Genomic DNA, 15059 nt, shown 5'->3' on the forward strand with positions numbered 1-15059 from the left:
AAATTTTAAAAAATGCTAAATGGTTTTATAGGGGAAATTGTACATCATGCTTATTTACAAAATATGTGTTTGCTCTAAAAATCTTTCATTATCAAGATAATAACATATGTTGGCATCAATATTAAAGAGTTAGGTTCAATTTAATTTATAAATAATATAAATTATAGTATTAGTTTGGCACAAAATAAGGATACATTAAATATTAGAACTAATGTATATAATTATCAAAGCAAAGCATCTAATTAAATCTTAGATTGAATTTTCAGCATACATACAATTCGGAAAAATTATTCCAAATCAAAAGTAATATTTTCAATATTCATTAATAAGTTTAATTTGTATACGGCATACATATATGTAAATTAAACATCAGTAAAATGTTAATATTTACGCTAAAAAGTACATATTATGTTAAAATATCTTAAATAGTTGACCTAACCTAATCTTACCCAGCTAGATCATAAATTATATAAAATGTCTTCTAAAAATTGTAAGTTAAAATTTGAATTGGTTTTTTTAATGAAAAAAGTGTTGTCACTTAAAAATGTAATTACAAGTATTATAAAGAACTTCAAAACTATCGCTGTCACCTTACCATAATTTAAAAATCGTCATCATAATATACAACGCCGTATGCAAGAGCACGGAATTTATTTATGCAAATTTCTTTAAAAAGTTTCAATGATGGGCCAAGTCTCAATCTGATTTTTAAATTAGCATCAGACTTTCGCATTAACAGCAAAGTATGTCCATCGATTTCCTGAAACCATAATTTGGAAATATTATACTCAGATACCTTCTTCTAAAAAAGACATTTTTTTTATATAAAATATTGATACAGAATAATATTATAGATGAAGGAATTATTATTACTCTTTGTATAGTTCTCGATAAAACGTCTTCAGGCAACACCGAGGCCAAATACACAGTTAAATCTTGTTTATCCCAATCGGTTACATCCATAGCAACAAACTCTTCCATCTCATAAGATAACAACAAATCTGCTGGTGGCAATAGGTCATCTAATGATTCACTTGATGAATCAGATGATGAGTCATCTTCCGTATGCTCTATTGATGAACCAAAGGAGTATGAAGATTCATTTGATGACGATTCGTTTTCTGTTGTTTCTGGAGAGCTATTACAAGAGTGATTAATACTTGTGACTGTGAAACCACTATTACTGATTTCTGATAAATCATTTGAAAAAGGAAAACCAGATAAACAAGATGAACTAGAGGAACTAGAGGAACTCGATGAACTTGATGAACTCGATGAACTAGATTCACTATCTTCTTCACCAGAGTAGTGCAGTTCATCCAATCCTGAAAATGAACACATTTATATATTACTAATATATAATATAATAAAACATATTTTGGCCATTACTTTGTTCTGTCATTTTAAAAGCTACACATGTCATACATAAGAATTTCTCTTCCCACTCTATCATGAGCATGGGCTTAAATAGGTCATAGCACTTTTCATCCACACCAACTTTACATTCATGACAACGGCGTAAGTTTGCCTGTAAAACATGAAAAAGGTTGAAAACATCTAACCACGTTTAAAATGTGGACAAACATAATAGACTGTGTGTCCGTAGTTACACAATACTAACCATATTGGGTTGTTCAGATAAACATTTACCGCAATTAACTAGTAGACACTGTTTACAGATCCATGGACACATAATCAATTTGATTTTCCACAAGGGTTGATGAGCACATAGGCAGTTGTTGTGAACTATGAAATAATACAACATTTAAATACGTGTTTATTTAAAATAATTTATACTATTACCCCTAACTTTGCAACACGCGCATTGCTCAAATGCAATTCCTCGACATATATTTGAACATATACAGCATTTATTTAATATTTTAGGAGGGGGGTTTGGAGTAGGAGCATCCGATTGATAATCTAAACTTGAACATGAACTCTCACTAGATGAATAACCAAATGTTATAGTTGATGTACTTCTTTTCGCAGAACAAGATGCTATAAGAGAAGAGCTGGCAATTCTTTTTCTCAAAGCGTTAGATGGACCAGGTAGCTGATTACTTGCAGCCTAAACAAATAAAACGAAAAAACAAAATTTTAAATTTAAACAACTTTATATCAAATACATGATAAAAAAATATCTTACATTATCTCCCTCTGATTTAGACATCAATTCCCTTATTATGTCATTAGGAATAATTAGTTTTTTAGGCATATTGTCCGCTCACAGTAAACTTGAATACAAAAATAATCAGAAAAATGTTAACCATTTGGAATACAAATGTTATTGTTAGTATGTTTCAGTTGCACAGTACAAGTATAACTTGAGTATTATATGAAAGTTTAAGTTTTGAAAGTGAAATTATATGATTAGATAAAAGAATACTATTAGATAAATAAAATAACGTAATGATACAATCTCAGTAACTACAATTAACAACAATTTTGTTAAGAAGTCACTGGTAATAAATGGCTCTAGTGCAAAAACAAACCAACTTAACTGAAGTTTTTCTATTTAATAATAAACTAATAATGTTAAACTTGTTCTGATAACTTTATGGTATTTGTCATTTATTTGTTTTAAATAATTGTTTCAAATTGTCACCTTTAATTTGATATATTGTTGTAAAATTTAATTATACGTCAAAGTAACTCTGAAACTGTGTTTGTGTGTGTTACAAAACCAGACTATTCACTACAGTGCATCTTGAACAATATTTTTTACAGTTAATGAAACGAATTAATTACATTAAAATTGTAAAGTATTTATATTTGCAATTTACTAAATGAATTAGTACACCATATTTAAGTATAGTTTTAAAATATATTTAAGATCTAAGCTAATAAAAAAAATATATATATAATAACATATTGAAAATGTTTTAAGTAGGACATTTGGGGTAGTCCAAATTAACATTACCGTTTAAGACATATTTCTATTAAAATGTCCATATTACATTTAGAAACATGATCAGGTTAATAATGTGGTCATTTATGACGTCTCTTGAAAAACTTCAAGTTAGCTGAGTTTGTAATAATCAATTGAAGACTTGAAAAAAGACTTTAAAATACTTTACAAATTTATGGATACAGGTAAAGTTAAATTTAATTTGTAAAATGGTTATGAAAGAGATATAATTTAATATTTAAGAGGCATAAATAATTGCAAATTTTTAATTGTAAATATTTTGTATAAATAATTTAAAATAAAAATGTTATAAAATTACTTCGACAATTATTGTGCAGATGCTGAATTATAACACAAGATACATTTTCAACTCAAGGACTCTTAGGATGTTTTTAAAAACAAAGTATTTGTACCTTATATATACTGTAGTAGTACTTTTGTACAACTGAAATAATTGTTTTTCAAGTTTACCAGCGCCTTTATAATTTTCTGAAATTGGACATAACCAATAGATTAATTTAAAACGTTGACAGATAACAGCCTAAAAAAAAAAACAAAATTTTCATTTGAATAACATTTTTGTATTTAAATAAAATTTAATACTTAATTATTACACACTTCAGTAGATAAATCCAACGGCAGTCAAAAGTCAGAAAAATAGCCAATACCAGTTTGTTGGCCAAAAAGGAAGTTATTACTTTTGTGAGCCCATCAACCCACAATATAAGGTGGTTTTAATTGCCTCGATAACAACAAAAAAAGAAGTTAAAAATTAAAAATTTGTCATCACAGATTTGTTTAATTATATGGAAAGATTATTAAAACATTATCCTAAATTATTAGGCTCTTGTCCAGAGACAGATTTAATGATTTGACAAGCAATATTTTCTGCGGCATCATTTAAGACCGTTAGTATAAATGCACTTTACCGGACACCCTTTTTTTTTGTTGCCAAATTATAGTGTTTTTTTACGCTGGTTACGAATCTGAAGTCAGAATTAGGCGGACTTGGTTAGTTCAAAAGTTATAGCTAGTTGAAGTTTGCATATTTCCCCTATGTTACAGTATGCGGCGGCAGAGCGTAAAAAACACTATATTATGGCAAAACAATTTTTTTTTATAAAAAAGGGTGTCTGGTAAAGTGCAATTGTTCTAACCGTTTGCAGTTTTTGTTTAAAAAAAAAAAAAATCATCCAAAAAAGTATTAGGCGCGCCCTAGACAAGTGGTCTATCTATGAATTTACTATAGCTCTTGCTATACCTAATCAAATATATCTTATGCTAACTTCGCACTCTAGCTTTGCTTAAAATTCTTTGACTAGCAACAAAAAAACCGATACGAGACGGAATGAAGGCAAAGCGAACGCACCCTCTCTGACACGCCTAGCCTCGCTTGGTCTCGTCGAGACTTTAAAACCAGCCTTCTATAACTTAATTTATGTCTAATAATGCATTTTGTAACGCATAATAACCCCTTAAATAATATGCGGGCACCAAATGCCTTAACAAAACAAAAAGAGACCATTTCCAACCCTTTGGAGGGGTGACCCATTTAATTTCACGGGAACGTATGTAAGCCCTAAGCATATATTTAAGTAGTAAATATCAGTTTACTTACAAATTTCGGCGGTTAACTGGCCACTCTCGTGCGTGATAATACAACAAGGAGACGACGACGACAATGGTGCAAACGCAAAATGAATTGAACAATCTTCGGTAGAGTAGAATGAAAAAATTCCGTTTAACGCCCAAAGAATTGACAGTCGCAACGGCATTAAGTGTAGAAGCTGTGTGAGTGAACATCTTCGATCGATGGGAAGATGTACTTCGGGACACCGACGTTTGAAAGCGCTAATGGTATAAGTGTAAACAAAGGCCGAAAGTTCAGATTACACTGGCGGTTTACCGGGTATTTAAATAACTAATGTAATATTTAACGTTTGGAAAAAAAAAAAAATAAACAAAACGTGTTGGTAAAAAATGAAACTTTACAGGACGGCGAATTTCGTCGTTTTTCAAAAAAATATTGTGCAGTCAACAGTTAATAATAATGATAATAATATTATTATTTACAATTATAGGGGGGGGTTTTGACATTTTGTTCGGTGATTTGTGTCGCACATCAACGGCAACACTGATAAGGCGCACAAACCTACCCCCCAAGTATATAATACAATTATAATGTAAAATAAACGCAGCGCTTGTTTATTGATCGACGGCCAGCAGTGCCCTCGCCGGCCGCCCGCGCAGACCGCAGTCGACCGGCGCCGCGGCTCGAGTCTCGACTTCACCCTGGGCTTGACAAACGGCTGTGGTGTATAATTGTATACCAACATCAAAAATAACATCATCCGGCTTCTTCCAGACGTGAGTATTCGACAAATATATTACACCGTCACAACTTGCCAGTCGATTGATATTTGTTTTCCCCGGAATTCGTTTAGGAGTCTTATTATAATATTGTATGTAAAATCTTATAATAATTGTAATAATTAACATTTAGCGGGCGCCATTTTGCGATGAGGGTGCGTGGTGGACATATTTAGCCACCTTATTGTTAATTTTTTTTTTTTGCCATCCTCTTGGCCTGGTAAGTTGCATAGTACAATGTACAGTGAGCACGTAGATCTGTTCAAAAATGTATATATTTTTTCAACAAAATCAATATCGAAAAAGTTGATGTTCGGTAGGTCAAATCTGAAGCTGGCCAAAAATTTAGAATCAATTGCTGTAAAATTGTATTAAATGAAAACCCATATTGTTACTTGTTTATATTATAATAAAACGAGTAGTTAATTTTTTTTTTAGCTAATTAGGCCATTAAAACTCAACACTGCCTTTCTTGAATGGAGATTTCTTAACCATTTTCAATTTAAATAATAGCTTTTACAATTTTTTTAAAAAGTCCATACTTATAGAGTTTATCTGAAGTCTTGTTTGAAAAAATATTTGTTTGATATTCATAAAAAATATTAATAATAATTTTCAAAACAATAGAGATTATTATTTTGCCAATGCAGCCAAAAAGTAATTTTAATGTACTATGCCGTCTCGGCTCAACTTTCAACCTGGCATGAGATTTTTATCCCACTGTTGCGTTGTTTTTTTATTTTACCGTTAATGGTTTGCATCTACACCGTTTATTGCATTCAAATATTGATTATTATGCTTAGCTTTTTGTCATCATTCTTAAAAATTATTTCTTAACTTTTCCAATTCATTAAATTCAATTATTTTTTTAAAAGTATAAAAGTTTAAAATTAATTTTTGTTTATTTTAACTAATTTATATGAGTTTTTATTTTTTTTTTTTAAATAATTGCTTGTTCTTTATTTAAAAAAAAAGATACATAGGGACTGTATTATATTATAGACCCTGTCACACGAGATAACAGTAGTGCACTGAACCAAAACGTGTCACTCCTGTATTCGCAGGCACATACGAGAGTAATAAGTAGATGTGTATATATATATATAAATATATGTATGGTTTCTAAACATACAATACTTAATACCTTGTTGATTTATATTTTTTAGAAGATAATTACTTTAAAAAAAAAAAATGTCCAAGCGAAATAACGATGAAGAAGTCGCTATAAGCCGACCTAGGAAAAAACCACATTTTGATCCAGTTGGACTTAATAGTAAATCGACCGAATTCTCAAAATATGACAATAAAAGATTAGCTCAGGTTGGATTTTTTTATTTTATTTCTTATATATTGTTTATTTACATAAAAAAGTAATGAATTACTCGGGCAGTGATATATGGTGTCAAACTTGGTACTACACCGAGGTTCACAACATCCAGTTTACGGTGTACGAATAATAATTTCCATGCCATTAGTTTGCCGCCTTATCCACTGCACATGTTTACTATCATGATAAAAAAATAATAATAATTATATTTTATACATTAAATTAGAGACTTGTACAAAAAAACAAACTGGTGGTAGAATTAAGAAACAAAATTACCCGCCTTGATCAGCGCCAAACCGAAAATGACTTAGTTTCAATTGTCATTAAAGCAATAAATCGCTATTGGGATCGATGGGACGAAGATTTTCATTTACTGTTGCAAAAATATGACAGTGAATCTGTACACAATTTCAAACGCCAAGGTATGAAATTTATTAATTATTTAGTTGGTAAATTTTAAATTTGACTTCATTTTTTTTTCTTTGTATTTTAGATAAAAGGGAAAATACTGATTGTTTATTGCACTTTCCAAAAGCGGACGTAAAGGAGTTCAGTAAAAATCTATCTAATCGTCAGGAATTATCTAAACAAGCAGTAGGAAAAATCATTGAAACGTTTGAAAAACTAATGGAAAAAAAAGAAAAATTATCACTTGCCATAAAAGGGGAATTGGAATTGGATGAAGGCATATTAATATATTACACTTCTTTAATGTTCAAAGACTAGTATTTATTATATTTTAATATTACAGGGGAGCCAAAAATGTATAGTGTAATCAAAGAGATTAATGAACAACTTTGCACTGAGAATCAAAACTTACAAGATTTAAACTCAAAATTATTTTGCTTGTCCAAGGATATGATATCCCAGGTAGAATTTTTAAAACTTGATTACTATTTTTACCTATTTATAATAATTAAAAAAATAAAATGAGATAAATATATCAAAATATATTAAGAGATTTACTAAATATATTATTATACCAATTTTAGGTTAAAAATTGTAATTTTGTCTATTTCAGTTGGATGGTCTTAAGCGTACTACTGTAGAAAAAGAAATGGGACTCAAAAAAATGCGTAACCAATTCAAAGAACTACAAAATGAAAACAAACTATTTCTAGAACAAAACAATCAACTTGAAACACAATTGGCTGAATCATTGGAAGTCAAAACAATGGGAACCGTTGATAAAACTGCTCATGAACAAGAGAAACCGAATTGTGAGTAAACAATTTTTTGTAGGTATGCTTCGATAATATATATACAATTTTAAAATTTGAATGTACTTTTAAATTATATTTTTAAAAAATATCATTTAATGCGACTTAAGTTTTTTATAACGTTTGATTCATTGTTATCATTTATCACATTTGTTACAGATGGAGAATCCGAATTAGACAAATTAGACGTATTAGTAAAAACAATATTGAATTTATCTAACAGTCCATGTGTTGAAAACGACTCCTTCGACAGCGATGATAGTGACAATAATGCTAATACTTCTTAATCTAAATAATCATCGTCAAAAGTTTAAAATACTATACATTTAAATAAACATTACATTTGTATTCTTTTTGTGCTAAAACTTTTATTAATTTTACTTTTATTATATTCAAACTATACTAGCTTAAGTGGCCAATTAATTTTAGTGACCCGTTAAGGACCATCGTTGTAATTTTCAAGGAGGATGTTTATGGACACATTTGGTTTTTGGAGAGGGATAATTGGTCTGTTGCCATTAAACTGAATTTACCGAGTGCGGAGCTGACTAAAGTGAGTACTACACACTCTGTACTGGTCTCTTAAATTAATTAATAGCAAGAGTATTCTTGTATTTCATAATGTATCTCAATAAAACACCAAAAAATATATAATAAAGTCAATTCTAAACGCAATTATTAATATTATACACAATTAATAATTAAGGTATACTATTAGAACTATATTTGTAGACATAGATACTTGAATACATATTGTAAGAAGCCAATTATTGTTATTTTCTTATTTAAATACATAATAAATTTGAATCTGCTTAATTATAAACTATTAAAGGCTAGTGTAAAAGTATAATTGAATTAAAAACCTATACGATTATTAAATAATAGGAAATAAATTAGTGTACATTTATCATATTATTTTATTTTTAAACAACTTATATTCCTCAAAAATATTGTAATCATAATTTTTAACTTGTGAATACATATTGTAAGAAGCCAATTATTGTTATTTTCTTGTTTAAATACATAATAAATTTGAATCTGCTTAATTATAAACTATTAAAGACTAGTGTAAAAGTATGATTGAATTAAAAACCTATACGATTAAAAATAGGAAATAAATTAGTGTACATTTATCATATTATTTTATTTTTAACAACTTATATTCCTCAAACATGTAACCATAATTTTTAACTTGTGTGTGATCTAAATAAATCAATCAAAAAGGACTGTTATAATGAATTATTTGAATAAATTTGTATGAATTGCATTACATAATTTTATTATTTTAGTCATAATATTAATATATACTGTTTAAAATCATTTGTTTTATTTTGATATATGTTTGGAGTAACTAAATACGTGTATTATATTTTATTTTTATATTTTTTTTTAAGTTTTTTTGTTAATATTTATTATTTTATTTAAACTATTTTTTTGTTTGTACTTAATTTGTATTTGTATTATTCGTATTTTAATATAAAATTATTTAAGTAAGCAATTTAATATTTATGTAAATATAATTTGTTTTGTTATTTAAATAAATTCGTCCAATAATAAAAATGTATTTTATTGTAGGTATCATTCATAGACTTTATTCCAATTGAAATATTAAAATTATCTAATTTGTTTATTATTTTTAATACAAATTAAAAAATATATACAAATAATACCCTGATAAGCATCATATGTGCCGCATCTGTTTTTGAAGATAAATAATTACATTTTTTACTCATTTACCCAATTAATTGTGAAATTATATAAAAACTTCTAGTAGTTTGCTGAATTTTTAATGTATATAATATATATACTAAAGATTATTTAAATTGCATATATATATGTAAATATAGGCAATTGAAATAATCTTAAAAGACCAAGTGCAATAATATTGTTCTAATTAGTTATTATAATAGTATATTAAAAGTTCTATGTGTAAACATTTTAATTTAGACAAACAACACAAAAAGTTCATCTATTGTAGTTATGTTTTATTATAGTATAATATAAATATAAACATTAAGACTACAATTATCACAGTTATTAAAAAGGTGAAAAAAAATACAAGTTCAGTTCATATTGCACTAAAAAAATAAATTGTTTTAGAAAAATTAAAATAAATTATATGCATATAAAATTAATATTACTCGGCTATAATATAAACCATACAAAAATTAATTGTTACAGTATTAAAAAAAGGAAACACAATTATTAGTACCAATACCGTTTGTTGAGACGTTATCTAACAAGATTTATTCTATGCACACAAGAAAAAACACTTAAATGTAAAATATAAACGTGAGCAATCAAAAATGTAAGTTAGCAACGTGTCCAAACTTGAACCAAATTACTTACCTATTATGTATTGTAACATAACAGTTAGTATACAATCATTCATTCCATAATACTATATCGTAATAAAAAATAAAATACTGGATTGTTTATACGACAGTTTCGACTAAATTTTATATGATTAAATTTGTCTAGTATTAAGTGTGTAATGATCAGAGATACCTATTGATTTTCGACATATAATTCTATATTCGAGTAATTTTAAATATATGTATAAATACATTTATTATTTAGTTTCACTTATGTGAAAAAACTCACTCACCTGACAAAAAATGTAGGTAGTTTGTACATTACACATTGGAGAAAGAAATTATTCTGGCATTCAATTAATATGGTAGGTAGTTGGAATAAATAAAAGTTATCATTTATATGTACTTTTGTGTATTAATAATAGTTTCATTGAAATATGTCACAAGAACGCGTTATTAATTATTCATCTTGCGTTGCTATATAATTAGCACTAGTAACAGCCCACTAAAAATAAAAACTGTTGTTTGCCAACTTCCTACGCCCCTATTGTTAATATTGTACTTATATCGATTATCGACTGTGACTGGCCCTTCAAAGGTTGTGTAAAATACTCGAGCGTTATAAGAAAAACCTATTGTCGTAGGAGACAGATAGTATAATGTATATTGTTTATTTGATATTATAAAATACATAGGCATTGGCCTTTATGGACGCATGCCTTTTAGCGGAATACAGTTGTAATGTTGTTGGTGTTTTTTTTTATTATAAAACAGGAAAGTTAATAAGGTTAGAATGGTTAGATCTAGAGAAAAAAAATAATACACTCTAAATAATGATGGCCATTATCATTAACTGTGCGTTTTATGAAAATACTTTTGTCAGCAACAACGCGGCCACTGTGGTGATCACTACAGCCGTCGTACAAGGCACGATGGTCGCCTGACTCGAGGTCGGGTTATCCAAAACAGTGTACTTAAGCTCTTCCCGGATCTCTTCGGTGTCCATTCGCATGTGGTCATTACCGTCGGCACCGCGAATTCCGTCTTTGGGTCTTATGTCCAAGTTGTTGGAGTTGGTCTGGTTTTGTTCGACTTCTAATTTCACTGCAAAAACAAAAATCAGCACTAGTACTTGGACAAAAGTTCTTAAGTACAAACGGAACCACAGCTGTTGTAGTGCTGGTACAAGAAAATGTCTTAATATTATTTAGTTTCGAACCGGAGCCGAGAAGGTATTGTTTTTACGACGTTTCTTTTTTAAATTTATTCTTTTTAGCGTCTTAATATCCACGTTATCTTTTAAACCGCTGAACTGATTTCTTAAAAGGGAAAAAAAATGAAAATTATACGTTGAGTAAATTTCTAGCTGGTTGCAAAAAAATCATATTTTAGCAGCAGCTACATATTTATCAAGGAGTAAAATTTGAGAAAACGTGTTTGTGTGTTAAAACATGTTAGACGCGAGTTTCGGGAAAACTGATCAGTTTACCTACTTGTGATAGAATACTGAAAAATAACTCCACAGGCGATTTCGTTAGTGGTTGTTAGTTATAAAATTATTTTTTTATTTTTCTATAGTTGAATCAAACTAATAATTTACCGACTCGAATTTCATGTATACAATATTAAAGACCTCGTGATATCGGTCAAGACGTTTCTAGGGGGTTGATACTGTCTTCAATGCATATTATTACCTTTTTCGTGGCCAATTTCGTTTTTGTATTCGACTTTGATGAACGTGGTCATGGAGACTTCAAACACCTTGTTGGGATCCGGTGGGATACTGCTTATTTCACGCCTCTTCCTGCCATAACCGATTTTACCGTTGCTACAGTCCACCTAAAACAACATTTTAGTTCAGACAATACAATATGGTACAGTGCGCTCTTTTTTTAATCATATATAGGGCATATTATAGGCCAATATAGCTCACTGCCTATTATATTATTACATTTTTGATTAATTAGTGTAAATAAGAATACTGAAAGTAATATTTCTTATGAATAAAAAACGTAATAAATCAGCCAGTTAAATAAATACTCGCATATGGACGCTAAATAAAAGAAAGTTGTTCTATTCTCGCATATATCAACTAAGTAACAAGGTCAGCAAAACCACTTTTTTTTCTTCAAATGTATGATGTGAACTAGTACAATGTACATTATAATATATAATACGTCATGTTCAACAAACTCATTAGGTAAATTCTAATTTAAAATGAATTATTCATTTTAAATTTAAATAATGCGACAATTTTTTTATGATGAAATCTACTAAAAGTACATTATTAAATTGGATATTATGTGCACTTTTCGAAAGTGTGTCATTGTGCAAATGTGCACAATACAAGAGTAAGATTATTTTGTACATTCTAATGTTATAGGTAAGTAGATACTGGTAGCTATATTTTCTATTTTACCGAATTAAAAATGTAATAAAAATGGAAAAAAGGGTATTTTAATTACCGACCCCAGTTATATTATAGGGCTTATTTTTTTTATTCTACTACGCTAATTTTTAAGATAGGTATAGATATTGTACTTAGAATTTGGTTGTGTTAAACAAGAGTCATAAATAGTTTGAATGAAACTGAGATTGATTTATGATCATGGCAACTATCAATTAATATTTAGTTTGTTAATTAATACACTTGATAAGTTTTAAGTGTCATTGGATGAGAATTTTAAATGGTTTGTTGTACTATGTATAAAAGTGTCATAAGAAAAATGTCAAAAAGGGCAATTTTATGCATAGCATTGTGATGAGCCCAGAAGTGAGGAGGTATACTATCTATGTAAGATATGTCCGTTTGTTTGGGACAAGGCAAGGAGGAAGAAAAAAATTAAATAATCTTAAAACAATCATTCCATTACAATATTTTTAACAATATGTCGATTTGTTTTTGGTAATAAGAAATTATATGATGCGGTATCTTTGTATGGTTCTTTGCCAGAAAAATGTATACTTAACATTTATGCATCAGTGGAGTCGTATTATGAAGAGAAAAAAAATTGATACGAAAAAGAACTTATAATATTTTAGTTGTGTTTTGCCATGAAGAGTGTACACTAATAATGACAGATTTATTGTGGTAGCTATTACAGCCGGTATTAGTATGGTGCATTATAGATTATCATCATACACACATGGTTGGTTTTGCACAATGCATAGTTACATCAAACGGACGTCTATCGTGGCTTAATCCCAACGAATTGTACGTGTCCGTCTGTTTTTTTTCGTGGCAACGTTTTGACATGCTTATCACGTTTTATCGAATGCGGAATGACTTTTGAGGGACTACCAGTCACCGCGGTAGTTTTTTGAAAATCGTAAGTATGTGTCTAGCGTTACATTCGATGTGTTTATTATTATTTTACTGACCCCTCTGCATTTGTCCAAACAGACGTTGACGGTGCCTTTGAACTGCACGTAAGTGGACTCTGGGAATTTGAACGCCCTGAATTTGGCGGTCAGGAAATCGCCGTCGACTGTGTTGAAGTTCTCGAACAAGTACGGATCGACTGAACAGCTGTAGAAAATCAAAAAATAAATAAACACCAAGTACCTACTCAATGCCATAGTCAGTGGCACAACCAGACACTATTTCCTAGGTCAGGTCGGTATCATCGCCCGAGTTAAAGTCAAGTAGAAAAGCGTCATGTACAGAAAAATAAAAAACTATTTTGGGAGTAATGGGTGACAAATGTTAAATTAAATATTCCCAGAAGAGCGAGAGTTAGCCACAACTCATAGACGAATGCATTATTTATATAATAATTATGTCTACAATAACTCATTTTACATAATTTTTGTCGTGAGTTTGGTCAAACCGACATCTAACCAAACCTGAATTTGCGACATTAAAAAAAAGAGAGCGATGGTGAAGAGAAGAGTGAGGAGGGAAAGAGTGGTGATGGAAGGAGAAAAGAGGCGATGATTGATTATAGAATCAGCTGGTATTTGATTATGCTAAGAGAGCTGACTGTTGAGTGAGGGGAGGAAAATGGAAAGTGTAGAGAGAAAGCAATGTATTATTACAAATTATAGTTAGATAAAGTAGATAAAGGGAGATAAGAAAAATGAACATGAACATGAATACATATTTGAAGTAAGGGGGCGAGGTTTATCTGTTGTACTAAAATTCCTTCGTATTGCTACCATAAGACTTATTCATGATTCAATTCCAATGCTTTTCCTTCAAAGGAAAAACTAATTTTTTTTTTTGTACTTGGAGGAGGCAAAATGATTCTTTTGTTCCATCCCAACCCCTCAAGTTTCATTTGTCCGAAAGAAGTTATGAAACCTTTCGACCCCTTGACTCCCTGGTTACGCCATTGCTGGCGAGTTTCTCCGTGGCTCGCTCAAGACATACCCGTTGAATATGATGGTCTCCTCCTGAGCTTTGGTGTCGGTCACTTGCATGTAGCTAACCAACAGCCCGTAAATGGGTGCGCTTTCCTTGTCCAAGAAAATTTCCATCTGCAAAGGCGTGCCCGGGTTGACGTTCAGCTCTCCGTCCACGACGCTTCCGCCTTGTCGCACGCCGACCTTTAACATGGGCACGGGGGCGTTCTTGGTCAACGTGGTGATCTCCAGGTCTCTGCAATACAATATCCATTATATAATATCATATACCTACTAATTTTAAACGAATGTACACGGTTCACGCAACGAAACTAGTAATGGACAACCGGCCGATAATCAACCGAACGTATGACGATAATTTAATTAGTAAATACCTATGATATCTATTGATTACAATCGGTGGTATATGGTAGGCATTGTGATTTGTGAAATTAGAGCATGGCCAATGGACGTTCACTGAGATGACATAACGTTTTTTCAGTTTTAGATATACACAGAATAAATTAGCGTAGCGTCAAACGTTTATAGTTTTGCTAAAATTTAAATACTTC

General features: G+C 30.0%; 3 protein-coding genes across 4 annotated transcripts in view; 1 reads left to right on the forward strand and 2 right to left on the reverse strand.

The window, feature by feature from the left end:
* Positions 1-244: 244 nt before the first annotated feature.
* On the reverse strand, positions 245-4929 carry LOC126837109 (uncharacterized). Of its 2 annotated transcripts, XM_050570914.1 has the most exons (9): positions 4530-4929; positions 3530-3653; positions 3325-3452; positions 2150-2237; positions 1804-2071; positions 1622-1746; positions 1390-1528; positions 874-1325; positions 245-760 (listed from the first exon to the last, which is right to left on the reverse strand). In XM_050570914.1, exons 4-9 carry the CDS (start codon positions 2216-2218, stop codon positions 602-604), a joined length of 1212 nt encoding a protein of 403 aa, XP_050426871.1. In that variant the 5' UTR covers positions 2219-2237; positions 3325-3452; positions 3530-3653; positions 4530-4929; the 3' UTR covers positions 245-601. The 2 variants fall into 2 exon arrangements, with proteins under 2 accessions (XP_050426871.1, XP_050426870.1); XM_050570913.1 differs by lacking the exon at positions 3530-3653.
* A 213-nt stretch (positions 4930-5142) lies between these two features.
* Positions 5143-8586, forward strand: LOC126837111 (E3 ubiquitin-protein ligase Bre1-like). The gene is made up of 7 exons (XM_050570916.1): positions 5143-5278; positions 6448-6601; positions 6835-7030; positions 7102-7293; positions 7360-7478; positions 7630-7828; positions 7988-8586. Exons 2-7 carry the CDS (start codon positions 6473-6475, stop codon positions 8113-8115), a joined length of 963 nt encoding a protein of 320 aa, XP_050426873.1. The 5' UTR covers positions 5143-5278; positions 6448-6472; the 3' UTR covers positions 8116-8586.
* A 1206-nt stretch (positions 8587-9792) lies between these two features.
* Positions 9793-15059, reverse strand: part of LOC126837110 (uncharacterized) — a 47084-nt gene continuing 41817 nt past the window's right edge. The window contains exons 5-8 of the mRNA XM_050570915.1: positions 14516-14743; positions 13525-13672; positions 11838-11982; positions 9793-11247 (exon numbers count right to left, since the gene is read on the reverse strand). Coding sequence (XP_050426872.1) covers positions 11006-11247; positions 11838-11982; positions 13525-13672; positions 14516-14743 — 763 coding nt within the window. The 3' untranslated portion in view covers positions 9793-11005. The remainder of the gene's footprint in view (positions 11248-11837; positions 11983-13524; positions 13673-14515; positions 14744-15059) is intronic.

The sequence above is a fragment of the Adelges cooleyi genome, unplaced genomic scaffold, assembly GCF_023614345.1.
Source record: "Adelges cooleyi isolate 19-005CV unplaced genomic scaffold, UGA_ACOO_1.1 ACOO_flye_CR_arks_rails_tigmint_CR_PRNA_247, whole genome shotgun sequence".
NCBI lineage: Eukaryota > Metazoa > Arthropoda > Insecta > Hemiptera > Adelgidae > Adelges > Adelges cooleyi.

Bases quoted from the DNA above. Each gene is read 5' to 3' on its own strand.
- LOC126837111 (XM_050570916.1), top strand. From the start codon at position 6,473: ATGTCCAAGCGAAATAACGATGAAGAAGTCGCTATAAGCCGACCTAGG. The intron at 7,031-7,101 runs GTATGAAATTTA...TTTGTATTTTAG, and splicing joins ACACAATTTCAAACGCCAAG to ATAAAAGGGAAAATACTGAT. The intron at 7,829-7,987 runs GTGAGTAAACAA...CATTTGTTACAG, and splicing joins TGAACAAGAGAAACCGAATT to ATGGAGAATCCGAATTAGAC.
- LOC126837109 (XM_050570913.1), bottom strand. From the start codon at position 2,218: ATGCCTAAAAAACTAATTATTCCTAATGACATAATAAGGGAATTGATG. The intron at 2,072-2,149 runs GTAAGATATTTT...TTATTTGTTTAG, and splicing joins CTAAATCAGAGGGAGATAAT to GCTGCAAGTAATCAGCTACC. The intron at 761-873 runs GTAATAATAATT...TTATGGTTTCAG, and splicing joins TATCGAGAACTATACAAAGA to GAAATCGATGGACATACTTT.